The sequence below is a fragment of the Drosophila sulfurigaster genome, chromosome 3 (genome assembly GCF_023558435.1).
Source record: "Drosophila sulfurigaster albostrigata strain 15112-1811.04 chromosome 3, ASM2355843v2, whole genome shotgun sequence".
NCBI lineage: Eukaryota > Metazoa > Arthropoda > Insecta > Diptera > Drosophilidae > Drosophila > Drosophila sulfurigaster.
This window is the reverse complement of record NC_084883.1, coordinates 498,383-524,830: the sequence shown is the minus strand read 5'-3', so window position 1 is coordinate 524,830 and position 26,448 is coordinate 498,383. Positions and strand designations below refer to the sequence as shown.

The window sequence follows — 26,448 nt, the reverse complement described above, 5'->3', positions numbered from 1 at the left end:
CTGCTTATGTTTCATAAGGGCAAATGTAACGTGACGCGAAGTGCGCCTTCATGGCTCATCTCTCCGCTTACGTTTCGACTCTGCTTCGATTTATTTTGCTTTTTAAAGTTTTATTTTTGCTTTCCTTTTTTACAAACATATGATTGTGTGTTGCATATATAAAATTATGGATTTTTATATTAAGAATTAAATATTTAGTTGAGTTACTCTTTTAAAATAAAAAGTTTTCTTCAATCGCATCGCCGTCGAGCTTACGACGTTCTATTGATATCATATACTGAATCTTTGATTGCATGATCATTGCATTCGATAGAGGCATTCTGCGTAATTGGGCGGCAACACTCATTCCGAAAAACGTAAACTCATCCTTACCCTCAATCTGCAAAGGCTCTCTTTGCTCTGATTGCAGCGGGGAGACATTCACAATTTGAGGTGGGCTTGGAGGACTTCGTAATGGAGGTGTCATCATACGTAGTGGTTGACCAGAACTAAATGAGGCAAACTCCAATGGATCAGCATTAAGTTCGATCTTGATTTCAGTGCTTTCCTCGTCTTTATTCGGCATAAACCTGATTGACTTTAAGCGAGGAACTTTAACCTGAAGTCGTTTTAGTGTTATGGGGGAACTAAACTCCCGTTCATCATCATCTTTCTATATAAAAGAATAACATGTCAGTATATATTCACTATGAGGAAATTATTTTACCTCTTCCCCAATTGCTTCTGGTTCCTCAACCTGAAGTCGTTTTAGGGGTATGGCGGAAATCAAGTGTTGATTATCATCAGTTTTCTATTGGAAAAAATAAATTCCATTATAATATCAGTAATTTTTGTGGAATTATTCTACCTCATTATGAATAGGGACGGGAGAATCCAAGGGCACATCACCATCAGCTCTCTACGTGGTAGAATAAAACTGGATAATAAAGTTATATTAAGATAAAAGGAAATGCCTTACCTTATCCAGAAATGGTGCTAAGATTTTGTGCAATGGCTCAAACCAACAACTTTTGGGATAATAAAAAGGGTTTATTCTCATCTTCTTTAGCTCCTGATGATACACAGAACGTATGTTCTTGATCTTCATCTTAATACCCTGCAAACTAATTGGAGTTTCATTGCGTAGCAATGTCTCGTTCATAACATTTTGAATCCGCTTGCAGGCAGCAACACGAGCTCCCCACAAGTACGGATGCCGGTTCCACAAACAGGGTTCGCAACTAAAGGCCTCCACGAACTTAAGATGACGCTCGTCAGTAAATCGAAATACTATGTTTACCGTCGACCTTTCGCACGCTGCCTCTTCGTTTGCCATGGCAGTTGCTCTGAACTGCGGCTTTGTAGATTTTGTATTCGTTTTTTGTTGACTCTCGACTACATTCGTGCTTTCGCCTTGCTTTTTTAGTTCTCTTTGAATTGTTTATATATGATCGCTTGGCTAGCATCGTATGCTTTACACTTTTTTTGACATTTCGGTCACATTCGACTTGCAACAAATGGAATAAAAGCAAAATAAGAGAAAGCATTTATCGATAACTACTCTTAGTAGACGTTGTGCATGGAACGACTAAACGAAATCCGGCGGTTTCGCCGCCTAGTTAGTGGAAAAAGTAAAATGGCAAAAAATAAAATGCGTGTCAACAATTCCTGTATAACACATTACTCTCATTGAAGATCAGAAAAAACATTATCAACACAAAAATAAAAAATATTTATCTTCGCATTTATTTGTTAAAATTGTATCAGTTTCGATAGTATTATCGACTAAAAATGCCATTCACCATGAAAATGTAAGCATTGTCAACCAAAATGAATCTCCACCTGAAGGTGGCGCTAGTAAGTGTTTGAAATTCTGGCAATAAACTCAAATTCAAAAAGAATGGAAAAAGGGGAGCCGGAGCTGCATCTTGCACATTTCTTTTTTCATACTATTCATAAACTACATAATAATTTGCTTTAAACTAAATACAAAAACATCCTATATATGTATGCATGTATAAGCTTACATCAGCTAGAAATGATTACTTCTTAAGGAATCTCAGCCATGAGAAACATTTTCGCATTTACATATGTACATATATGTATATAAGGAATCCCCGTCAAAGCAATATAATTAGGCATTACATTATTTGATCTCACTTTTAGAAGCTACTGATAGGGCAAAAAAATTAAGATGTCAGGTAGAATGATTCACACCAAGGGAAGTCAGGTGCTTCCCAAACTGCTTGGTGTATATAAGCACCTGTTGTAGGAACAAGCTTTCATCAATCCAGAGTCAACAGTCTTCTTGGCAACATTATTAGCAACTACATACATATGCAACGCAGCATTCTCACTCTGGTCGTTATGGCCATCAGTGCATGTGTAGCAGCGATGCCACAGCAGTTTCAAACATTTCAAGCCACTCAGCCAACTCGTCGACTTCGTTTCCGTCGTCAGGTGCCGGGCGGTTCACTAACATCGAATCCTACTGGTGGCGCTGACGCTAGGTTGGCATTGACCAAAACCATTGGAACTCCCGATCATAATGTTATTGGACAAGTCTTTGCTGCGGGCAACACACAACAACAATGGTGAACTCTATTTGGATGCCAAGGTGTTTGCCTCGCAGAATAAGCTCGCCAATGGCTTGGAGTTCCAACGCAAAGGTGCTGGATTGGACTATTCGCATATCAACGGCCATGGCGCCAGTCTGACACACTCGAATATTCCTGGTCTGGGCCAGCAATCTGTGGTCCTCGCAGAATCGTAACACTCGCGTGGATTTGACCGGCAATGCATCCAAGTGGTTTAGCGGCTCACTCAGTGGCCAATCGAACTTTAGAGGCGGTTTGGGACTGACGCATTACTGTGGTTGAATACATTATTTTTTCATTAACAACGATTAAATACAAAACTTACAACTATTTATTATTGTTGAATAAAATTAGCCAAATATCAATTGAATTGTATTGATCTCTCTTCCCAGTACATTTCTGATCGTGTCCGTTTTTTCCTGATGTTTTTTATTATCATTAATTGGTTAATTTTGCTTATCATATCGCACTCGCAGTTATATTTTGAGTAATTATGCTTAGAAATAATCTATTATGGTTTACACATTATTGTAGTTGCTATTGACCAACAAATAATTGTTTATTTTATCAGCTGTTAATAAATCGGCCAGTTCTTGCAGAAAAGATGTGGATGTGTGTATGATTTCTGATTTTTTTTGTTGGTTCTTGTGGAAACTCATTTCAAAATACCAGAGGAAACCCAAAAATGTATATTTATCTTCCAATTTCGCAGATGTTATTTGAAGTGGACGCTTTGGGGTGTTTTCTTCTGTCGGATTAGGGAGGAGAGTAGTGCATTTGATCTGTGCACTTATGATAGTTTTTTGGCCTTTTGATAAAGTGTATCTACCACCTTGCCCATGCTTTGTATGGTCTCCAGCACACGCTCATATGTCTTATCCACAGGCGTCTCCTCGAAGACAATAAGCACACCTTCGCCTTGATCCAAAATTCCACTAAACTTCTTATCCAAAATCATTTGTGATAGCTTCTTCTCAACCTGTGGCATAGGCAAATGAATGCTCTCCGCCACATGTGAAACCTTCAATATCATGAATGTCAAAATAAATGCTTGAAAGGAATATAAATATTTTATTTAGACGAACCTGAACGCGTGAGTATGGCTCGATAATGCGGCAAAGATTCTGCTCCAGCATGGTGTCGTAAAGTGTGCCCAGATGTGCCTGCACAATCACATCCTCAGCGAGCTCTTTCTTGTAATCCTTTAAGCCCTGCTGGAAATCAGCTAGCGAACGTTTGTGTGATGCCTCCGCCACAGCTTTCATGGCGTCTACATCACGGCCGGAATATGTTATGGCCTATCAGAAATAGCATAAGTATACAGTAACTAAATGATTAACAAATCCAATAATTATTTACCAATTTGCCACTAACGATTTGATTCACATCATCGGACTGGCCGAGCATAATCTTGCACAGCAACATATACTTGAGAGCTGTTAGCGCTTTGACACTGTCAACGCTATCAAAACCCTCAAATGCTTCATAGAAATAGGAAAACGCCGTCTTAAAATCACGTTCATCGGCCGCATGCAGGATGCCCGATTGGAGATCGAGGGCACCCTGAACTTTGGGTGGACAGTAGATGGCATTTGCCGTGGTGCGTGCCGATGTCAAAGCAGCGCGTGCCTTGGGCAAGTTACTCAGTGCATGGTATGTTTTGCTCTCCAGCAGCTGGACCTCGACAAGCAGATTCTTATCGTCCAACTTCTTCAGTTCACGCAGCAACTGCGAGCCCAATGCCAGAGCCTCCGTGTAGAGAGCCGTATCGAAATATAAGGCAATGAGACGTGCTTCCAGCGATTGACGCAAAAATGTGCGCTTCTCCTGCTTGGCCCACTCTATACAGTCTTTGCAAAGTTGCACCTGCAACAAGAAAAAAAAAACTTAAGAAAAAAAAGGGAATAATTGAGCGTGCTCACATACCTCAATGCCCGTGCCAGCATCCATATCGAGGAACATGTCGACGAGCGAGCGCACTAATTTGGCGGCCTTTGCCTTGCTGATCAAACTCAAAAACGGTCGAGTCACCTTGATCAAATCTGCCAATTCTTTGGCCTTGCCCTCCTGTTTGTAGAGCTCACCCAGCTGCATAATGCCCTGCTCCTTGATGCGTATCAGCTCCTCATCGTTTTCGGCGACTTCCTGTTCGCGGACAATTTTATTCAGCAGTGAAATGCCCTCCTCGCGATTCACGCTGGACAAAGCTTGGGCACGTTCGAAGAGTGTTGCTCCGGCCATTTTGCTACTGCTGCGGCGTCGAATGGAAAATGAAAATTGATAACGAGCTGGCAAATCTTATTAATCAATGTGTATTTGCTAGTACACTACAAAGTTATAAGTTCAATTAATCGTTTGCAATTGCGCTACTATGTATGTATTGAGTATTTGCGTGTTTTTCTCAACTTTTATATTATGATGATTATTTCTCAGTCGTCGTTGTTATTAAGCGCCAGTCACGATCTGGGTGACCGCAATTTGATTCACATAATATGCTTTTTAATACCAGAAAAATATACCAAATCAACCACGTTTACAATAAAAGTTACACATAATTGTAATTTTCGAAAGTTGCGATTTTTTGAAATGCCGTCTTGTTTTCATAAATAAAAGGTTATTTTACTGCTCGAGAATAGTTGTAATGCAAAAAAAAAATAAAAAACGATTATATATATTTAAACTAAAGATATTTATGTAATGATGCCTATCGAAAATTACTCAATACAACAGTGTGTATTAAAATCCAGTAAATGCACATCTCTAATGTATTTGGATTACATTAAAACTTTTGTTAATAGAGATTGGAGAAAATATAGCAACTGTTTTAAGAGTGGAAAGAGGTGAAGGAAAGTGCCCATAGAATAATACAAAAAGTAAGATTCTGGATATACCAGTGATCTAGTTAATTGGTAATCCGAGTAATATTCAAATATGGGTGAAGAAACAAGCAACACGACACAGAACAAGGCGCGAGCCAAAACAACGCGACCCAAAGCTGTCTATCAATGGACTGTGAGTGATGTGCTCAAGTGGTATCGACGTCATTGTGGCGAATATAACAAATACGAAAATCTCTTTGCCACAGTAAGTTAGACTCACCTGTGAGGCTGCTCCTCCTTGCTATATCTCATATATGATGCGGTCATTTTAAATATGTATTTGACTTGAATCCTTTGCGTTTCTCTGATAATTTAAACAAACTTTTTTTTTTTAAATTTTGGTCAATGTATTTCACATGGCCTACTGATAAATATATTATTTCTTTCTATTCACCAGCATATTATTACGGGACGAGCGCTACTCCGCATTACGGATTCATCGCTGCAACGCATGGGCATCGTTAACAATCAGGATCGTGAGGCGATTTGGCGTGAGATAGTCAAGCAGCGATTGAAAACGGATATTATGGAGATCCGCGACATGGAACGTATCAATGTCCATTAAGCACATGTATGATATGCAAGCTAGAACTTAAATAATTATAACTATAGATCTTAAATAATTGTTAATCGAATTCGCGCGTTAGGAATAAACACATTTGTTGTAGTATAGTTTATTCGAGTATTATCTGTTTAAAGGAGAAATAGATCACTGTGAACGATGCTAAGCTTAGATCTAAATTCTAGGACATTGACCGTTTTTAGCCCTCCTTCTCTAGCTTGGGCGTTATTAGTTGAATATCATTAATTTGAGTGCAAATCTCCACTGGCTTCGCTATAATGCTACCACCACCAGTTCCTCCTGCAGATGTACTGCCTGCTACTGACGATGATGATGAGGATGGAACGGGAGCTGCGATTACTTTGGGCAGCGATGTGGCCAGCGCACTGCTTGGCGTCAGTATATGTGGCATGGACACTGTGCCATTGGTCATGGGCAACGCGGTGGTAAACAGCAACTTGGGCGGCTGCAAACGTTGTCCTGCCGTTCCAGCTGCTGTGCCCGATACAATGAACTGCTGCGACTGATGTGTGGCAGTCGGTTGCACAGCGTTTGCAGCTGCTACCGATGCTGCGGCAGCAGCTGGTTGCAACAAGCTCGGCAGCAAGGTGATGATCCGTTCACCCATTGACTTTTCCCAATCGAGACGTTCACGTTCCAGCGAGAGACGATTGTGCTGTATCTCATTGGCTTCGTTCTGGGCATTGAGCAGCTGACGCAACATGATACGCATTGCTGTGGCAGGAGACAAGGCAGAAGAATTATCAACTGTTTGACTTTGTGCATTCATAAGTGACTCACTTGTCATGTGACGCTTTGACAGTTGCTCCTCTCGCGCCTTTTCCTGTGCGCGACGCTTCTCCTCCTTCTTCTCTTGCTGTTGCTGCTGCGGCTGTGCAGGCGTCTGCTGTACTGCCTGCTGCTGCTGTTGTTGTTGAACAAGTTGCTGATTATATTCACTTGGCTGCAGCAGCTTAGTCTGCTGCTGTGGCTGCTGCTGCTGTTGCTGTGGCAAGGATGTTGCTGTGGCCACTGTTCCGGCACTCGTTTTGACTGTGGCGGCCACTTTGGCGGCTGCCTGCTCCGCATTCACCAGCACGAACTTAACGCCACCGGGTCCCGTCACTAGACCCGTGTTGGCCGACGCCTGGACTGGCGTTGGCGCTGCGCCGCTAATCATCAAGCGTGCACCCTGATTGATGGCACTCTGAAGCAATTGCAGCTGTGTGCCAGAAGCTGTGCCGACAGAGACACCCTTGCTGGTCGCTGTAGCATTGCTCGTGGGTTTGGGTTGCATAAGGAAATTGGTGGGCACCAGCGAGATCTTCCCAGCGGTTAGCTTGCTATTGCTGGTGGATACTGTACTGTTGAGCTGGGCAATGCTATTGCTGATGCTATTGGCCGGTATGATAACATTGGCGCCACTGAACGGCAGCAGATTGGTGGCTTTAGGCAGCTGGAGCATGTCCGCCAACGTCGGCATCACACCGCGTGTGGCAGGCGCTGCTGCAGTTGTAGCATGGTTTGGTGGTAATTCGTTTGCCTCGTCCACGGCATCCACATCGATGGGCTCCTCTTTGGGCAATGGCAACAGCATGCAGTCATCGTCCTCTTCCACCTCAGTTGCTGCTGCTGTTGGTGCAGCAACAGTTGCTGTACTTGGTGTTGCTGCTGTTGCAGTTGCAGTTGACTCTGTGGCTGGCTCCTGCTGTTCAGTCTTAATGCGTGGCGCCTCCTTTGCTGCCGTTTCATCCACATCGAGCTCGGGCTCTGAGGAAAGTTTACGTCGCTTGGCGGCCGCTCTTTTGTCGCCGGCATGCACAACAAACGTATCCTCGCTGGCATCCATATCCAGCTGCACATCAGCATTGCCCTCATTGACTGGTGCATCCCGTTTGTTTTTGCCATTAGGCACCAGCGATGAAAGCAACATGTCATCCTCCTCATTGTCACTGTCCGTCATCTCTTCACCATTTTCTTGTCTCCGCTTGCGCCGCTCCGCATGCTCCTCGAGTGCCTGCTCCAGCTGATATTTTAGAGATGGCGCCGGCACCTCGTTTGGGCGCACACTAAATATGGGTCGCGTCATGATGGCATCCATTTCAGCAAAATGCTTCCAACTTGGTTCTGTTTCGCCCGTCAATCCGCATTCCTTGTCCTTCTTGAGGCGATTGTAGAAACATTTGAGATTCTTGATGCGTGTAGTAATCTCTTCGGGCGAACGATGATAGCCATACTCCTGCATCTTGGCTGCCAGTTGACAGATGACCGCATGCTTCTTGTGTGTAGTTATCAGTGTGCGTTGCAATTTTGGATCGCCCCAGAGTTGTATGAGTAACTTGGTCTCGTCCGTGTCAAAGTTGGGATTGCGTCCCACAAAATTGTGCTTCTTGTTGATCTGCTGTTGTTGGTTGCCATTTGATGTTGCATTATTGTTGCCGCTGCCCAAACTTGTGTTGCTATTGTTGCTGCTTCCGCCTGCGGTAAGTCCAAGGCGCTGCTGACTGCCGATGGCGGCAAAGGAGCCCGAGGCTGTGACAGTTGACGCAGTTGCTGCAGCCGCCTCGGCAGAGCGCCGTTTCTTAATCCTTGCGCTCGACTTTACACTCATGCTGGGAAACTATGGAAATAATTTACCAATAAATAGCAAGTAAAAATATTTGCAAATATATACATATATATGTAAATACAACTTACCGAATCAATGTTGAAGTCGCGAGTCGAGTCTTAAAAATCAATAAACGAGCACGTTGCGTTTGCAATTAAACCATTTGAGGCACCACAAATCCTGTAACGGCAAACAACGCAACAATAACAACAACTGAGAACTTTACGGTACGTACGACAGTCGGCAAGTGAAAGACGACGGGGCAAGCAAAGCGAACAATGCGCAACTCCGCGGCAACAACAACCCCTAAAGCAGGTAAGCGTGTCGCGTGCCCAACAACCACCCAATCCCTTGCTCCTCTAGTCCACACCCCACACCCTAAAACGAACACGAGCTAAGCCAAGTGCACTCTACAAACAAAAACAACAAAAACGAGTAACGAGTCATAAGCAACAACAAAAACCGCCCAACTACGCAGGACATGCGCGCTAGGTTGCTCAGCTTTCTCGCTGACACTATTGCCCTCGCTCTCTCTTATGCACTTACTATTTATTTCTGAATGTCTTGCACTTACTGCATCTCGCTCTCATTATTGAGCAGTACAAGTGTTAAATGTGAGATGACGAGGACGAAGTTTGTCTTGCGCAGTGTCTGATTAAAAATGGTCTGACTTAAAGTATTGATTTGTTACCACAAATTAGTATACCTGACTTTAAATGGCAGGGCACATTATGTTAAGCGTAAGCAAAAAAAAAAAAACCCTTTGAGATAGGGGCAGTTGAAATCAAATTAAACGAGTTTCCAGACAGGACATTGACACGAGATCTGCGCATAACACTTTACAGGACATGCGCAGTGAGCACAACTCCTTTCCCGGGGGAGTAAGCGAGCGAGAGACAGAGAGGATATTGTTAATATGTATATGGTCGGGTATTGTGAGAGCATCGAAGGTTATGAGCTTGCGCATAACGTTGTTTGTGTGGGAGATGTAACGAAGCAGCAGACTTTACCGAAAACAGCCGTATCCTTGTGCAATTAACCAAATAACAAATAACTTAAGATAATATAGAGCATTGCTAACACAAATTTCACTTTATACACTTACCATAATTACAAATATTTTCACCTCAATTTTAAATAAACAGTTTAAACTTCATATGCTTTCGTTTGGTAAACTGCTAAACATTTGAAACGACAAATAAACGGCATTGCCAGCTGCGAAATTTCATAAGCGCTTTTTGCCAGAGTTACCCTGCCACTCTCTGCACTCGCAATGTGGGCACGTGTCGCTGTGACTTGCAAACTGATACTGCTTCATGCTGTTTGCTGTCAGCTGTTTCAGCGTTTTGCTTTTGTTGCTTGAGAACTCGAAAGTGGGAATTTCGCAGCAAAATCAAAAATATGGTTTTAACCAAAGAAGAGGAGGCGTTCATCAAGCGCAAGCATGAGCACACACTTAAGCTGCGCAACGAATACCTAAAGCAGAGCTCGAATCCCTTTCGCCATGCCACCGGTGAAGGCGGCACTGTGGTACGTAAAACAAAAGAATAAGTTGGTTATGTCATCATTACTTATTGTCAAATGTTTATCCTCTATGCGTTCCCAGTTCGATGCGGGCTTAGCGCGCTTCCAGGCTATGCGAGTGTCCAACTATGAGCATTTCCGACCCACTGGCCACTCTTTCCGCATGGGTCTTTTTGCCGTCGTGCTGCCCATCGCTGTCTACGCTTGGGCGCTAAAGAGCGAGCGAGATGCACGCGAGGAGAAATACCGTTCGGGACAGGTTGCGTACAAGGATCGTCAGTTCAAGTTTATTTAAGTATACAAATTATTTCTTTTTTTGCAAAGTGTGAAAATTAAACGCAATATCTTAACGAATTAAAATAGAGTTAATATATTTTTGTTAATGTATGTATATAGTAGGATTGATTATATTGCTATTTTTCCTCCATTTGCTTATCGCGGGCTATGACAAAGTCCTCAAACTTAACCATATATGTGGTACCCTTGTGCCAATGCGCGGTTACCTTACAAGGCTACAATAACAGAGAAAACATGATAGTTATAAACTTTATACGCTTAATATGGCCGTTGAACTTACAAATCCACAATGAGTTAGAACCGCTTCAACTATACCAGCTGTGAAGTTAGCACAATTCAGAGAGCTTTTGTCTTTCGGCACACTTATGAACGTGTTGACCAACGGCTCCTTTTCAATAATGTAGTAAGTGCGCTCATCGTCGTTGGCATGCTCTAACTTCTCGGCCTCCTTGCCAAACAGATTCTTCCACACGGTGGTCTTCACAAAAAAAGCAGCATCTGCGTCAGCTTTGTTTCGCGCTTGGCGCTACGTTCGCGCATAAAATACAGGTCAATGATGCGTGTGCCCACATCTTGGCCCAACTCATGTAATCTACACATGTAAGCAACATTAATATACAGGCATTTGCTTTCTCATAATCTTGTTACCTTGTTTGCAATTCGGGTACTGTGAATACACGACTCTGGGAGTATTGAACAATCTCACTGAATAGTAACGCTACAATGCTCTGTGATACCTCAGATTTGCCTTTGGACAGCGGTCGATCGAGTATATTGCTCCGCGGACGCATTGACGATATTTTAAGAGCTTCTAGCTTTTCCATTTTACTTTAATTTCTTCCTTATTATTCTTTCTTTCTTATTTCTTTGTTTGGCAATTGCCAAACAACAAATATGCCACCCAGAATCAGCTGTTGGCACTGCCAGACCTAAAATATATAGCTAAATCATGTGAATGGCAAATGGAGAAATTTTTTTAACGTATTTTTAATGGACTTTAAATTTAAAAATCGTGCGGTATAATACAACATTGTTTTGGCTTTTTTAAATTAATCAGTTCAACTGTTGCCCATCTATTATGAGTTTGACGTTGTAATGCTGTTAAATACGACTCAAATTGAATAAAATTTATATTACGCGTATATGGACAGGCTATATGATGGAAGTAAGGACACATTTCATCCTGTATCCACTGTCGATGCTCTGTAACTTGGTTTATGCTCTTAGCATCCGTTTTTTCTCCATACATTTTCGATGTTATCTTGGAAATTGTCTCGTTGAAAGTGGTATTTACTTTAGGAATATTAATTAGCTTTTTGATCAATTTGTGTGTTTCCACTTGACGTACATAAAGCAGATACCAGAGCGGCATCAAATCGAATCGTATGCAAGGAATTAATCTATTCACATATTTTTGACGCTGCTTCCAATCATGTCCCAGCCAACGTACCATAATAAAGAGAATCTGTATGATAACTATGTTTAAATCAAACCAATTATTATAAAATTCATCTAGCCTTACCTCAATTTCCGTATTGACACAAATGTCATTGGAACTGAGCAGATAGACTACATGGTTCAGCGGAACATCGAAAAAATCTCGAGTTGCAACAAATGTAAGTAGAAACTTCCGTATTCGAGTTAACATTATACTACGCACAATATCTAATGCCGGATTGCGTTTCGCTTCAATGTACAAAATACAAGCGGTGTCCTCATTGAAACACTCGATAATATTAAAGTATTTCCAGCAGTGAAGCAATAGTGATTCAATTCTCAAGTAGGTAGCTGCCACAAAGACTTCAAGAATACTCTTTCTCTCCAGGATGGGCTCATCACTTATCATCCACTTGTAGATGAGCATGAATGCCTTTTGCGATACCTTTTCCTCGGGCAATGTTACCGTCAACGGAACCACCTCCAGGTCAAAAAAGAACTTTGAATACGATTGCAGCACAAGAATGTGACAATTAAAATACATTCTATTTATTTCGATCTGGACGGTTGTGCTTAAATGATTCTCCACCATGTACCGCAACATGTTTTTTAATGGAGTTTTCGCAGGCTGCTCGATGCTCAGCCAATTTGGAACATCTTCAAAATTGTGTCCAATCTCGAATAACGAGCGATTTGTTGCCAGGTCCACGGGCTTACGTCTTAAAACGCTATTGACTTCTAAATCCTCCGACTTAGACACTAGGCATTTTACGAATTTCTGCTCATCTTTACATGATGTAGTCGGACTAAAACGATATTGATACAATTCAATCAGTTAAGACTACGTCACAATTCACCTACTCTATAAAGTGTACACTACAAGTGAGATCACGTTTTTTTGGAATTGTGATTCAAGGTCTCAAGATTCCTCATTATCTCATCCATGCGAGTGATTATTTGCATAAATAAGCTTATAAACAAAATATATAATTAAGCAACTGTCTTTACTTTGAGTAGTAAAGCAATGCTGCGTGGCATAAAAACTACACTAACAATAAATAAAATACTCTTTAAAAAAATTTGTTTGCATCGGCCGGGAATCGAACCCGGGCCGCCCGCGTGGCAGGCGAGCATTCTACCACTGAACCACCGATGCTTATGAAAATGTTGCGGCCATCTTTCTACAATATATAGAAAGTTAGCTGACAACGAAATAAATACATGCTGTGATATGTGGAGTTGCCAGACTGAAATAAGAGATTGAAACACGTTGTTATTGTTTATTAAATTGTGTTTTATTTGTTTGTATTTCTCTTGTTCACATTTTCAAATACATTTATATGAATAAATATATTATTTATTTTATTTACTTTTTAATGCCATCTTTTATATGCGGCTACTTATGCATATACAATTTAGGTGAATTCCATTTTATGTATTATGTTCATAACAAAAAAAATTTTATTGAAAATGTTGAAAATGTCATGTTATTTACTTACTTGGTGTTCAACAAATTGCTGTTATTAACTATTAATCTCTTTAATGTATCGAATAAGATTTACTATTGTTATTGATGCCTAGTTGGTTTCCTAGTTCATTCAGAATGTTTAATAATTTGTTTTTGGTTATGCACAGTTAAAATTTGAAAATTCATACAATTAATGTATGTAGTATTTACGCATGTTGTGATTTTGTTGAGATTTCAATGTATTTATGTTGGCATGCTTCTGGATCATTTTAGATGTTAAAATTATTGTAGCTTGTAACTAAACAATAAAAAGTAATTTTAAATTATATATGTATATTTAACAGTTTGTACTTTTTGTTGAGTGTTTGTTCTTTGTTCAAAGATTTTTTTGTTTGTGTTTTTGTGATAAGTTTTTTTGTTTTGTTTTTGATCTAAACAACTTTTGTTCAATTATTTATAGATACCGCATCTACATCTTTTACAAACAAATTTCCTCATTCTTAAAGGTTTTCTTCTTTTTTTTGTTTTAATATAATTTTTTGTTGCTTTTTTAATGTGTTTTTGCACAACCTTTGCTTATTTTTGAATAAATATGCATTTATAGTAAGAAATAAATTAATGCTTTTATTATTATTATTAATTTCATGTTGAATACACATATATTACTTAGGTTCTTTGCACATAAGTAATCCTTTTTATTTGTATTCTTCATACGTTTTATACACATTCATTTATATATCAGTATATAGCTGCATATAAATTTGTTGAGTAAGTTTTTATTGGAAAACACTTAAGTATTTTTTATTTAATCCTCAATGTGTCAAATGAACAAGTTTTAAGAGGATCTTAAAATTTCCAAATGAAATTGTCCATTTGTACACAAATTACAAATTGTTTTTCACTATAGTTAGTTTGTTTTATATTATAGTTATTATTTACGGATTTGTAAGCGATTCAAAGCGCAATTTCAACGATGTGGTTCTTTAATGCATGTTTTTGTTTATAATTTTATTATTGTTTCAAAATAATAGTTAAAACCGAAAGTTTTTTTTCATTGGCAAAAGAAATATTTTGAATCTTCATGAGCCCTAAGAAGAGTCAAAAACAATCTTTTTTAATCGAAATTAAAATATAAATAATTTTCTAAAATCATCCTGGACGAAACATGAATATTCTTTGTCATTAGGAAACGCAGTTGGTTGAAATTGACGTTGCTCGCTTTTAACATTGGTATATATTGATAGATATATATATTTTTTTGTAAAAACAATTTGTAATTCAATTGAGGGGTAATATATTTTCAATTGTTACATTTATTTTCTTGTTTGTTCTCTTTTTTTATATTTGCGCTTTGAGTTGTCTTTGTGAGTTATCAGGCAAAAAAATTTGCACGCGCTGCATTCTTAGAGAGGGGAAACGCTCTGCTCTGTTAAAGCTATAAACGAATTGGAATTAAGCACAGAAATATAGAAATATATTTGCATATAAGTAAGTTGTATAACTCTCGTGCCTTGCCTTGGCTTTAATACTGTTCTCCAATTTCAAATTGTAAACAAAATGTAAGTAGCAAAAACTTAATTAACTAAGAAAAAATATATTCATTAAGCATATACATGTACATTAATATTTTTAATATATATCATATAATTACAAAAATGAAAAATAATGTGAAAACAATCAAACAAATAGCCCAGTTTTTACAAAACTATAGTTAAGAGACAGCTCTTAAAAAATAAATGACAATTATTAATGGTATATGCTATATGCTCTTGGAAGTGTGTTATGTGTTCTACTGATGTATATACAATAAATTATGGCAAATCAAATGGTTACAAAAAAAAAACAAAAAGAAAAAGAAAAACGATGGAAACTAAACCCAAGCTCTAACTCGCAACAAAATCTGAACTGCTGAAAACAGGCGACAACACAATTACAACGTTTGTTTGATGGGTATCGTCTTTGTGGTTGTCGTGGTTCTCATATACATGTTTAGAACATCAGCCGACCGTAATCGTTCTGGGCTGCCTTGCTGCTGCGCGGCTGCATTAGGTACAGCGGCTCTGGCGGTTGCTGTTGTGGGGCGCCAAGGCTGTGCGACAGCTCCCAATTATAGAAGTGCCTCTGGGGTGGCGGCTGAGACTGCGACTGGCGTTGCTTGAGTCGCAGCAGTTGGCGTTTGTAGTTTTGCTCGTCGGGTTGCGGATGGTGCTCGTTTCTGGGCCTGGTGCTGGGGTCGTCATCGTACTGTCCTTGCAATCTAGCCTCCAAATGTCAGACATGCGGTTTATGGCGGGCCCCGCAGATACCGCAGTGTATGCCCATCCAATGGCATGCACGCAGTGGCGGATAACACCATAGGCATGGCACGATCAGGGACAGCAGCGCCAGGCCCAACCAGCGTTTGGTGCAGCCCGCCTCGCTAATGCTACAATCGCACGGATGCTGCGCCGTCTCGCCCTCCGCATCGCTCATGCAATGATAAATCATACAGCGCGCACAGCCCATGCCCGAGATGCACTCGTAACCGCTGCGTATCGGATCCGGCGCATACTCACAGGCACCGCGCCTATTGAAATCCTCGCTGTACAACTCGTGGCAATAGCGACAACGCAATCGTGTCTCCTTTTTAAGTATATCCGAAACATTTGGCTTGTGCAATGGTTTGCTGGCGGCCAACGACGATGCCGACGTTTGTGCGGCCGCCATCGCCTGTGCCGCCTCCAGTGCATTGCGCTTCTTTAGAGCAGTGATCGATTCGCGGCGGGCATTTAACACCTGTGCGCCAACCGGCTGTTCCACCACCGGATAGTTATAGTCATGATGCACAGCGGTCAGCGTTACGTATGAATAGTTCTCGCTCGGCGCTATTTGACCGGCTGCTGTTGGCGGCGGCGGTGGTGCATCCGATGAGCTGCCCGCATTGCCCGGCGGAGCCGTTGATGTTTTGTCCGTCGATATGTAGTGTATGGTCGCCGCTGGTAGTTTCTCTGAATCGGAATTGTTGCTGTAGCTATCCTTGTGACGGTCGCTTGCGCTTTCTGTAATTCAACAAGGAAAACATATTTAATTTTAGTGTCAACTTCAAAATGCGTTAAATGTTGTTTTTCAATTTACTGTGACTTTTTTCACTGCCTTCGGGGCTTGAATGTATCTTTTGTAAACTTTCGCTTTCCACAGGTAAGTCCAGGGTCTGTATGGACATCAAAGTATTATTATGATTGATAGAAATTAAAGGTATGAAATAAACTTACCATGAATACATCATCTTCACCAACCGAATCATATTTGGTCAATGGTGGGCATATTATTGTGGGATTTGATTTGGCCAGTCCTGCGTGTATATACAAAACAAAAATGATTTTAATTTCCCATGGCAATTGTTCGGATTATCAAAAATTGTCGAGAACAAGGCACACTGCAAATTAACTACGAAAAGCTTGTAAAGAGCATTTGAAATTTAACAGTTTAAGGCGAACAGCATAAAGATTGCAGTTGAAAGTGTGTATAAGCAATTTTTGACTACAGATTTCTTAAATTCATCATTGAACCAAGTGAAAATAAATACTATTCTATATTGCTACATAAGTTTAGCATGCTGCAAATGCATACGAGGTGCTTGTAAATGAATTCTTGATTATTCTAAATAGCCTTTGCAGCATACGCAACTCGGAAGACAAACTAGGTGAAAAGAAACCTCATTAAAACACTTACCAATTTTGTTAGAAATTATATGTTTTTGAATGGTTTTTGTGTTGATTTTTTGCAAGTTTTAATTTTTGTAATGTTCAAACAAATTGCACAATTCCAATTAAATTGTTAATGATTTGTTAATTTTTTTTGTAGCAAGTTTTTTTGTTGTTTGTTTTTATAAAAAAGTAGAGCATAAAACATTAGTTCTGCATTAGTTAATGAAGGCAAAAATTCTAAACGCAAGGTCTAAAGTATAAATTGAACGTCAAAAAAGAAAATCAAGGTGTAAAGAGGGCTTTCAAAAACTATTTAGAAGTTTATGCGGAAGAGAAAAAGGTACAGAATGCATGGATTGAAGACAGATCGAGTGTATGTTTTGTTTTAAAGCAGCATGCATCTAAACGGGATATATGAGCAAAGCTGTTTCAGGTCATACCATCAATTAGTTCATTATAGGCGCGCAGAACGCCTTTATCAAAGGCGCGAGCATCGGCTGCCGTTTGAAATGTTAGTCCGTTGCGTTGTTTGCCTGCACGCCAGTGATGAAATGTTGGCATTACTTTGTAATACTTCAGATCACGATTGATGACACAGCTTAAGATGACCTGGAAAAGATTTGGAAATAAATCCCAATGAGTATTTGCCATTTCTCGATTCGATATCATACACTACATTGTAACTTACACTTTGATCGGAGATTCTTTGCCCATAGATGATGTAGTCATGACCCGATGCCAATGGGGATAGTCTAGCACGCTTCCGTATCGAAACATTTGCAAGACCACCCCCGGCCAGCGGTAGCCAGCCCTCGGTGCTTTCGTCTCTGGTCATCACCTGTGCGCGTACTGTAACTAAGAAGTCGCTGTAACGGAAAACCAAAAATAATGGAGTTTTGAAGTTTTGTTATCGATTCTCGGATATCTGTGCGGAGTTATCGTTAGCGGATGCACCTGCTCAACTTGCGCCTTGAACTGCATTTCTTATGGTAAGAAACGGAGGCCATTGCTGCTTAGCAATAACTGTGATTGCTTTGTTCATTAACTGTCATCTATATCCCTGGCGAGATAACTTAAAAGTGTCGCTAATTCGGCTAATTCAATTTTCGACCATCGAAGCCATATTAACAGAGAATACTCATCGAGGCTCATCGATTCCAACACGCTTCCAGGACCTGTCAACGCATTTACTCATCATGACATACAAACAAAAAGGAACTTAAAAATAACTATGAAGTCCGTGTTAAAAATACACAAAACAACGATATGCTGTTTTCATGCACATATGTATGCATGTGTATGTATTTGTGTGCGTGGCTTTAAGGGTAGCAACAAATTTTCAAATTATGAAACTCTGGAGCACGGAATTCAGAATTCATTCTTAAAATTCACAGCAGCAGCAGAATGAAAGGGAGTAATAATGAATGTTGTATCCAGGTCGTCCCTTATTTGATGAGGACAACAATAAATAAGCGAGCAAAGCATGCTACGACCTGCGCAGAAGTTTGAAATTGGAGTTTTAAGCGTGAAGTTACTCAATGAAAAAAGCTTTCATGGGAGTTTCTGTAAGCACTCATAAAGTGTGAGTCTATTTGGCTTTGGCTTTGCCTTTCGACGTCTGTCCTCCTTCTGCCCCTTTGCCCCTTCCCATGAAAACTCGACGTCATGCTGAATACACACGTTTGTCCTAGATTTAGTCAATTTTACAGAATGAACCATGCAGCAACACAGAGTGTCGCCCAAAGTAGACGGCAGCGACGTCACTGCTGTGTCAAGGACTGCAGCAGGCGCATGCATTTTAAAATACGTACAGATATATGTATGTATATACATACATATAGATGTAGAATTGCAGATGCATATAGTATATAGAATCATGATAGTTATACTCAAGGTAAGGCGCACACGTCAGCATGTCTGGCCAAGGATAACTATGCGGCCGCCTTACTTGTCATAGTGTCATGAATGAATTCGGAGACATGTTGCCGTTGCCACACTATTTAGATGTGGCAGCCCTAGATATTATTTCCTTAGCACAATTTCAAAGCTTTTACTGTGCTAGAAAGTGGCAACTTTATTGAAATGGAGTTGCCACTATGCTAGACACGCTTATTATACGTATATGTGTGTGTGTCTCATACAACTACAGGTGTTGTCAGCAATAACTTCACAGTCAGCCATACGCACATACATACACAGACACAAGACAAGCCTGCCTCAAGCAGGAATTAAAAGTCCCCAAATCAGCAGAAACAAAATCCTAAATTGGCAAACTCTTAATAGAGCGCATGCGTGGGAAACATTGAAATGGTGAGAAACGAGCATAGAACACGACCAAGGGTATGTGTGCAGCACACACTTTGTTGCTGCAGCAAAGTGCCCAACTCATTTGTCTATGATCTATACACACATCTACATACATATTCATGGGTATTCATACATATGCACATATATACACATATGTGATTATAAAGTTCGTTTTGGTTGTGCACTTAATTTCGGAATCATATCTTGGCAACATTTCAGTATTTTCCAGTATTTCTCTTTTTTTTGTAAGTGCAAGTGTTGCGAACCGTTTAAGAGACGCCCACACTTTGTATATACATACATATATATATGTTTGTGTGTATGAGTGAGGAAGGACAACCTTAAAATATGAATGAAACATTTCCAATTGAAGTGCATGCATTTTATCGATGCATATATGTGAGTGTATTTATTCATCAAATGAATAGAGATTGTTTTAATTAACAGCCCTACTTAAAGGACGCGCACATCTATAGTATTTATTTTTGTATATTAATCAATGCAATAATCAAATCAAATAATAGATTCATTTCATTTGTTTTTTTTTGTTACATATGTATCAACTACATATGAACTAGTATAGTCAAGACATGAATGAAACCAACTATCAATATCAAAATAGTATATTGTTGTGACTGTCTTAATGTACGGCAAATGGAGAGCTAAAGGGGCTGGGCGAGTGACATCATTTTCAATGGGAGCGCTACGCTTAAACACAAAAAAAAACAATTAGAGAAAAACAAGCTAGCTGCTGCTGGCATTCCATTTCATTCATTAAATGTGGCGACAGACAGGCTATGTGTAGACGCGACGTTCTCGATATACATACATATAATATAAGTATGTGTGTCTGTGTATATGGATGCACACATACATATGTACCTTCGATTGAACGAGACAAATGAGTCACACAATTCATTCATGCCCAACTTGCTAGTTCTGCTGTTGCTAGATTAATAAAAAATAATTTGCTCAGTATTTTTAATTTCAATATAGAAAAATTAGCTTAGCTTAAATTGGCAGTAATTGCGTGAACTAGACTGACTGCAAGACCCATTCAGGCAAGAGTTACTAGCAACTCCACAATGCTTTATTCAATATGAATCAGAGGGAGGGAGCGAAGAACAACAAGCACTTACCTTTCATGTCCTTCTGTCATGATTTGTAATCAGAAAGATTCTAATATAGCAGCGTATAGTGTCGGTGTTGTTCTTGATGGTGGCAAAATACACCATGATTAAAGCATAAAGACATTCAGAGCCTGCTGCTGCACAAACTTCCCAAAACGAATGACAACAGCAACAACAACAACAACGACGTCGACGACCTGTGAGTGAAGTTGACTGCAGCCGATAACTGGAGTATTTCTATCGTTTTTGTTATTAGTGTTGTAACTTTTTCCTAATTATTTTCTGTTCTTGTTGTTGAAGGTGCTGTTGCTGTTGCCGTTCTTTTTTGTGTGGTGGTTGTAGTTATAGTTGTAGGTGGTGTTGGAGCTTTGATGCTGTTGTTGATTTTGCTTTATTTTCGTTTTCTTTTCTTTTGGCACAATATGAAAGACGACGCCACGATTTTATTACTGTTTGCGAAACGCGTTCATTGCTATAAAAAATGAAAACCGATATTAGCATCTTAGAAAACTTTACATTTAATTTGTGCGTTTATTCTCTTTTTTTGTTTTAAATAACGGTAATAAACCAGAAGCAGACGGCGACGAAAGGGCGACTTTTACTTTTTCAATACACTCACAACACACACACACGCACACTATGTGGGCGTGTAGACAAACACTGTGGAAAAACTTCGTGAAGCAAATATATGTCCGAATTTTTCCAAGCAACAAAGATGTAACAGGCATCATGTCAAAAAGAGCGTGAGAGAACGAGAGCGCGCATAAGGCAAAGCTTGAATTCAACCAATTGAGAGCATGCACAAGTCCCTTGAAAAACAACAACAATACATTCAATATACATATATGAGATGTTTTTATTGACCAAAATTACTATATCGCTTATTTTCAAAACTAACTGACAGCTGGCCAACTCTCAATTGACTTAAGGTATTTGCGACTCATTGGAAGAATGAAATCTGCGAAAGCCACTTTGCACACTATGAACGAGAAATTCATTCATACATTCCATCAAGGCTACAGGCGCCTATACACACTGTCTCTCTTACTCTAACGCTCTCACTGTGTCACTTTCCGTTTTGTATGGAGCACTCATTGTGTTTGGCTCCTCTCACTTGCGCGATTGCGAGAGCGTGTCGCAACCAACGCACTTCGCTTGCGCATATACAAAAAAAAGGTAGCACATATACAGAACACATGCATTGAAAGTGAGGTAGAACGTTTTTGGGCGATTTCTCCATGTACACATATACATACATTCATATACTCGTATATATGTATGTATACATATACTTTCAAGTACATATAGAATTTTGCTTATGCCGTTTTTTACATTTCTTATTGTATTAACACACACACATACACTCTGAATATATGCAATAACAGATTTTCATTACTGAGATCTCTGCGTCTTCGCTAATTGTTTACAATGGCATGTATAATTTGGGTTTTTTTGCACTGTGAATTTGTGGGTTAGTTGGTTTGTTAAATTTTAGTTGACTTTGGCGTAGACAGAACGAGTCAGCGAACGAACGAAAGAAAGACCATGAAGGTGGCGTCAGGTACGGGTTGCGGGTGCGTACGGAACTGACTAAGAGATGGTGACGGAGACGCAGACGGTGGAGGAGGTGGTGTGTTGTATCGGAATTTTTCTCTATTGGATAACAGCTTTTCGCATTTTCTGTCGTTTTGCACGTTTTTTCAGTAGCATACACATTATTTGAGTTATTTATCGCAAATTATATTGAATTCTTTCCACTTTTTTCTAACTTTTCTTTTTGGAGACACTTGCAACTCTGATGGATGCTAAGAAAAAGATTTTTTTTGGTTTGCCTGGAAGAATATAAACTTGCTTTTTATGGTTTCAAGACGGTTACATTCATTATTTATTCCGGGTTATTTAATTTTTCACTCAATATGTAGTTTCATTTTCTATATATTTCTTTTCGTTTTCATTATTCTCGTGCAGGTTTTAGATGAATTCAGACTTTTTTCTTAAAAAAAAAGCTTTCTTAAAGCTGCTTTATGTGTCGGTGTGTGACCACAAGCCTATTTTTTTAAATATACGGGTTTTTGCCCAGTAGGTATACCAAAATACAGAATTCCTAATAAGATTCAGCTGGTTACTCTTTCTTTAACATTTTGGTATATGTGCTTGGTTAAAACGAAGAGTTACTTTAAACGGTGAGTTTGCGGACTTTTTGAAAGCATATAGATAATTTGATTCTCCGTGTTCATATATGTTTATTTCACACATCTGATTTTCTAAAACAAATACAAATAAATTTTAAGAAATATCATAAAAGGCAAAATGAAAAGCATTCTGAAATTCGAATAACACCGGAGAGCACATTTGAGATTTTTAAGTATATTTCAAAATTTTACTACGTTGCCTTATTTTAAATAGAAATTTTTTTTCAAAACAATCGATGATGTGACGAAACAAATGAAAATCATTAAAAATTTTACTTGTCTTTACGAGAATAAGAATTTTATTATATAAATATAATGTAACAGTTACTTAACATAACAGAGACAAAGCTATTTAAGTCGCATGTTTTTAACATCAATAACATTTAAAAATATTTTATGCGTGATCCTTAATTGTGTATAAAATTAATTTATTGCCATTAATAAATTTAGGAACACTATCGATGCTAACCATCATAACAATTAGCCGAGTGAAAAATTTCGTACATTCAATGTGACCATGTGATTGTCAGAGAAATACTAAATTTTATAGAAAAGCCTAATTTATGTTTACTTTGCTATAGAAGTTGCAACCACTCTGATTTCCTTTCTTATGTGCGTGTGTGTTTGATGACTGCGGGGAATTGGCTGCCGTGTATATTTTGCAATTAAATCGCTGAAAATGGCTAAAAAGAAAAGTGAGGAGCAATCGGGAGCCGATGCTAACGATAGTGATTACAATGAGGAACCGAATTTTGAAGATCCACCTAACTATGTAGACAACATCAGCGATGAAGGCAAGTTGAACACTTGCCAGCACATCACACGCTGTTTGCAAGACACCGCCAACTATTGCAAAAACAAACATAACCTCAAATTATTGGTTTTGTGTCTCTTGTGGTCAATTAAATATAATGTTTACAATTTTACAGATTTGCTTGGCGATATGCTGGCGCAACGTCCCTCGGAAGCCGATGGTGTTGAAAGCGTCGTTGTCGTTGACAACATGCCGGTTGTGGAGCCAAATCGTATTGAAAAGCTGAAGTCGGTAATCAACAAGCTTTTCTCGAATTGCGGAGAAATCGTCAATGTTGTTTATCCCGTCGACGATGAAGGTAAAACCAAGGGCTACGCCTTCATGGAGTATAAGCATGCCAGTCAGGCCGAGGATGCTGTGCAGAAACTCAACAATTATCGCCTGGACAAGAATTACACATTCGCTGTAAACTTGTTTACGGACTTCCAAAAGTAAGAAATGAGTTCAGCTATAGAGACTATTGATTAAAACACAAATTGCAATATTCTGTCGCTTACAGGTATGAAAACATACCGGAGAAATGGGAACCGCCAACCGTGCAGCCCTTCAAGGTGCAGAGTGATCTGTACAATTTCATCAATGATCCCGATGCTTACGATCAGTACTGTGTGGCAGCCGAAACTGCACCCAATTGCGTTCAGGTTGGCTTTTGGCAGAATATGCTTCCGGAACCCAATGAGTTAGAGACGCGTGAACGCTTCACCGACACATTTGTAAAGTGGTCACCATTGGGCACCTATGTGGTCACTTTCCATAAGCCAGGCGTGGCCATTTGGGGTGGTAGCAGCTTCCAGAAAATCCAAAAGTTCCCCCATCCCGGCACTCAGTTTGTTGAATTTTCACCCTGCGAAAGCTATTTGGTCACATATGGACCAACGCCAACGGGCCAGAAGATCATCATTTGGGACATTCGTACCGGTGCCGAGAAGCGTTCATTTGTTGCTGATGGCATGTCTGTGCTTTCAATGTTCCGTTGGTCACATGACGATAAGTTTGTGGCACGAATGGGCGAAAACTCGATACACATCTACGAAACACCATCGTTCTATTTGTTGGATCTGAAGTCGATCAAGATTCAAGGTATTCGCGGCTTCTCGTGGTCGCCCACGGACAACGTGATTGCCTACTGGGTGGAAGAACAGAATCAGATACCCGCTCGTGTTACGCTTATGGAAATTCCCAAGAAGCGTGAGATTCGTAATAAGAACCTCTTCAATGTGGCCGATTGTAAGTTGCACTGGCAAAAGTCGGGCGATTATTTGTGCGTCAAGGTTGATCGGTACTCGAAGCTAAAGAAAGACAAGAAGGAGCTGGACGTGAAGTTCCTCGGCATGTTCTACAACTTTGAGATCTTCCACATGCGCGAGAAAGAGATTCCCGTCGATTCGGTGGAGATTCGTGAACTTATCTTGGCATTTGCCTGGGAGCCCATTGGCAACAAATTTTCCATTATACACGGCGAGCCGAACTCTTCAAACGTTAGCTTTTACGAGGTCAACAAGGGTGTTAAGCCGAGCCTTGTTAAGCGTTTGGAAAAGAAGTCGTGCACGCATCTTTTCTGGTCTCCGCGCGGTCAATTCATAGTGATGGCTAACTTGACCATGGGCACCTTTGAATTTGTGGATACTACGAACGATTACATAATTAGCGCATCACCAGATCATTTCCGAGCCTCGGAGGTTGAATGGGATCCAACAGGTCGCTATGTCGTCACTGGCGTATCGTCGTGGAAGGTCAAGGAAGATACCGGCTTCAATATGTACACCTTCCAAGGTCGCATCATCAAGCGTACTATTCTTAAGAACTTTGTACAGTTTCTGTGGCGCCCTCGGCCTCCAACGCTACTCGGCGAGGACAAGCAAAAGGAGATCAAGAAGAACCTAAAGAAGTACTACCCAGCATTCGAGCAGAAGGATCGTCTACGCTTGACACGCGCCTCCAAGGAGCTGCTCGAGAAGCGCTCCCAGCTGCGCGAGACCTTCATGGAGTACCGCAACAAGCGCATTGCCGAATGGAAGGATCAAAAGAGTCGTCGTGTCATGCTCCGAGGACGTAAGTTTAAGTCCAATCTCGTTGGTCAAATTCGTAGCTGTTGTTAATGATTGCACTTTTTATGTTTTACAGATATTGATACGGATAACTTGGAAACCGATGAAGTTGATGAGGAAGTTGTTGAATTTTTAGTCAAGGAAGAAATAACCCTGCTGGAGTAGACGACTCCCCATCCTGCTCGCTAAACGTCCCTTCTCTGCATTCAATCACAACCTGTGAAACTGGTGTCTCAGATTTACGTAAAAACGCGACTACGACCCGGCGTTCCTTATACGTTGGGCTTCTTTTTCCAAAATCAAATACGTATCGCGTCATCAATAATAAACAATCAAGCGTAATCAAATTTGGAAGTTTGAGTTACATACATATGCACACATTAATAGACATATAACCATAAATAAATTTGATCCTTGCGCACAAGAAATAACGTCACTTATATTCACATAAATAAAAATCAAGCTCGCGAACAATTTGAATCCTTGATAGAATTACAATATCTATAGAAATTATGTCAGAAGCCATGTTGTCAACTATTAAAAGTAAATTTGCATTGTATTTGTATGTGAACAGCAAAAAGAAAAGGAAAAAAAGGATGTATTTAATGTGATGATCTGATTGTGGGGGTATTTCCAATATAATTTTTATTTGATATTTGCCACGCATGACCCGTATTTAAGGCGTGGCATTGATTAGTAAATTTCATCTACACGTTCCCACCATACAAATAATTTGATCTACTGTAGAAACAATGGTTGCTGATCCTCTTGGATTTTTAGTGCACATTTCAAAGCCAGTGTATGGTCTGTAGAGAGGTTGCGAGATCTTCCATTGTTGGGCCGGCACGAATGGTTTCAGAGGCCAACATTGTTTGAAGGTCCAATCACCCAAGTCCGGAAGCTGCTCTCGTGCTGTTCTA

General features: G+C 39.9%; 9 protein-coding genes, 1 non-coding gene and 1 pseudogene across 14 annotated transcripts; 4 read left to right on the top strand and 7 right to left on the bottom strand.

Moving 5' to 3' along the window:
• Positions 1-10: 10 nt before the first annotated feature.
• On the bottom strand, positions 11-1,416 carry LOC133846449 (uncharacterized). 2 transcript variants are annotated; one of them, XM_062281443.1, is made up of 5 exons: positions 959-1,319; positions 848-898; positions 707-790; positions 193-652; positions 38-147 (listed from the first exon to the last, which is right to left on the bottom strand). In XM_062281443.1, the coding sequence occupies exons 1-4, from the start codon at positions 1,313-1,315 to the stop codon at positions 212-214; spliced, it is 933 nt and encodes a 310-aa protein (XP_062137427.1). In that variant the 5' UTR covers positions 1,316-1,319; the 3' UTR covers positions 38-147; positions 193-211. The 2 variants fall into 2 exon arrangements, with proteins under 2 accessions (XP_062137428.1, XP_062137427.1); XM_062281444.1 differs by having other exon boundaries at positions 11-652; positions 959-1,416.
• Positions 1,417-2,213: 797 nt separating this feature from the next.
• LOC133846452 (attacin-A-like) lies at positions 2,214-3,516 on the top strand (annotated as a pseudogene).
• Positions 3,199-5,778, bottom strand: LOC133846447 (26S proteasome non-ATPase regulatory subunit 11). Of its 2 annotated transcripts, none has more exons than XM_062281437.1 (5): positions 5,676-5,778; positions 4,503-4,827; positions 3,936-4,442; positions 3,662-3,874; positions 3,199-3,597 (listed from the first exon to the last, which is right to left on the bottom strand). In XM_062281437.1, exons 1-5 carry the CDS (start codon positions 5,720-5,722, stop codon positions 3,367-3,369), a joined length of 1,323 nt encoding a protein of 440 aa, XP_062137421.1. In that variant the 5' UTR covers positions 5,723-5,778; the 3' UTR covers positions 3,199-3,366. The 2 variants fall into 2 exon arrangements, with proteins under 2 accessions (XP_062137421.1, XP_062137422.1); XM_062281438.1 differs by lacking the exon at positions 5,676-5,778 and adding an exon at positions 4,983-5,075.
• LOC133846455 (protein aveugle) lies at positions 5,348-6,122 on the top strand. Its single transcript, XM_062281448.1, has 2 exons — positions 5,348-5,660; positions 5,853-6,122. The coding sequence occupies exons 1-2, from the start codon at positions 5,508-5,510 to the stop codon at positions 6,018-6,020; spliced, it is 321 nt and encodes a 106-aa protein (XP_062137432.1). The 5' UTR covers positions 5,348-5,507; the 3' UTR covers positions 6,021-6,122.
• Positions 5,976-9,876, bottom strand: LOC133846446 (AF4/FMR2 family member lilli). Of its 3 annotated transcripts, none has more exons than XM_062281433.1 (4): positions 9,731-9,876; positions 8,715-8,805; positions 6,819-8,637; positions 5,976-6,752 (listed from the first exon to the last, which is right to left on the bottom strand). In XM_062281433.1, exons 3-4 carry the CDS (start codon positions 8,626-8,628, stop codon positions 6,217-6,219), a joined length of 2,346 nt encoding a protein of 781 aa, XP_062137417.1. In that variant the 5' UTR covers positions 8,629-8,637; positions 8,715-8,805; positions 9,731-9,876; the 3' UTR covers positions 5,976-6,216. The 3 variants fall into 3 exon arrangements, with proteins under 3 accessions (XP_062137417.1, XP_062137420.1, XP_062137419.1); XM_062281436.1 differs by lacking the exon at positions 9,731-9,876 and adding an exon at positions 9,172-9,294; XM_062281435.1 differs by lacking the exon at positions 9,731-9,876 and adding an exon at positions 8,861-9,032.
• A 77-nt stretch (positions 9,877-9,953) lies between these two features.
• On the top strand, positions 9,954-10,509 carry LOC133846454 (NADH dehydrogenase [ubiquinone] 1 beta subcomplex subunit 4). The gene is made up of 2 exons (XM_062281447.1): positions 9,954-10,155; positions 10,232-10,509. The coding sequence occupies exons 1-2, from the start codon at positions 10,027-10,029 to the stop codon at positions 10,442-10,444; spliced, it is 342 nt and encodes a 113-aa protein (XP_062137431.1). The 5' UTR covers positions 9,954-10,026; the 3' UTR covers positions 10,445-10,509.
• LOC133846451 (trafficking protein particle complex subunit 5) lies at positions 10,335-11,310 on the bottom strand. Its single transcript, XM_062281445.1, is given in 4 exon segments — positions 10,335-10,661; positions 10,727-10,933; positions 10,936-11,038; positions 11,095-11,310. Coding segments are annotated over 4 exon segments (585 nt in total). The 5' UTR covers positions 11,271-11,310; the 3' UTR covers positions 10,335-10,562.
• A 13-nt stretch (positions 11,311-11,323) lies between these two features.
• LOC133844890 (kelch-like protein 40b) lies at positions 11,324-12,718 on the bottom strand (the record flags this gene model as incomplete). The annotated part of the gene is made up of 2 exons (XM_062279166.1): positions 11,324-11,911; positions 11,969-12,718. Coding segments are annotated over 2 exons (1,212 nt in total), but the record flags the coding sequence as incomplete, so codon positions are not given.
• A 250-nt stretch (positions 12,719-12,968) lies between these two features.
• On the bottom strand, positions 12,969-13,039 carry Trnag-gcc (transfer RNA glycine (anticodon GCC)). Its single transcript has one exon. It is a non-coding gene; the product is annotated as a tRNA-Gly (tRNA).
• Positions 13,040-13,800: 761 nt separating this feature from the next.
• LOC133840173 (sprouty-related, EVH1 domain-containing protein 1) lies at positions 13,801-22,496 on the bottom strand. The gene is made up of 7 exons (XM_062271860.1): positions 22,351-22,496; positions 20,484-20,946; positions 17,726-17,903; positions 17,478-17,646; positions 16,603-16,682; positions 16,466-16,541; positions 13,801-16,389 (listed from the first exon to the last, which is right to left on the bottom strand). The coding sequence occupies exons 2-7, from the start codon at positions 20,501-20,503 to the stop codon at positions 15,623-15,625; spliced, it is 1,290 nt and encodes a 429-aa protein (XP_062127844.1). The 5' UTR covers positions 20,504-20,946; positions 22,351-22,496; the 3' UTR covers positions 13,801-15,622.
• Positions 22,497-23,268: 772 nt separating this feature from the next.
• Positions 23,269-25,920, top strand: LOC133840172 (eukaryotic translation initiation factor 3 subunit B). The gene is made up of 4 exons (XM_062271859.1): positions 23,269-23,460; positions 23,596-23,911; positions 23,980-25,532; positions 25,605-25,920. Exons 1-4 carry the CDS (start codon positions 23,346-23,348, stop codon positions 25,691-25,693), a joined length of 2,073 nt encoding a protein of 690 aa, XP_062127843.1. The 5' UTR covers positions 23,269-23,345; the 3' UTR covers positions 25,694-25,920.
• The last annotated feature ends 528 nt before the right edge of the window (positions 25,921-26,448 follow it).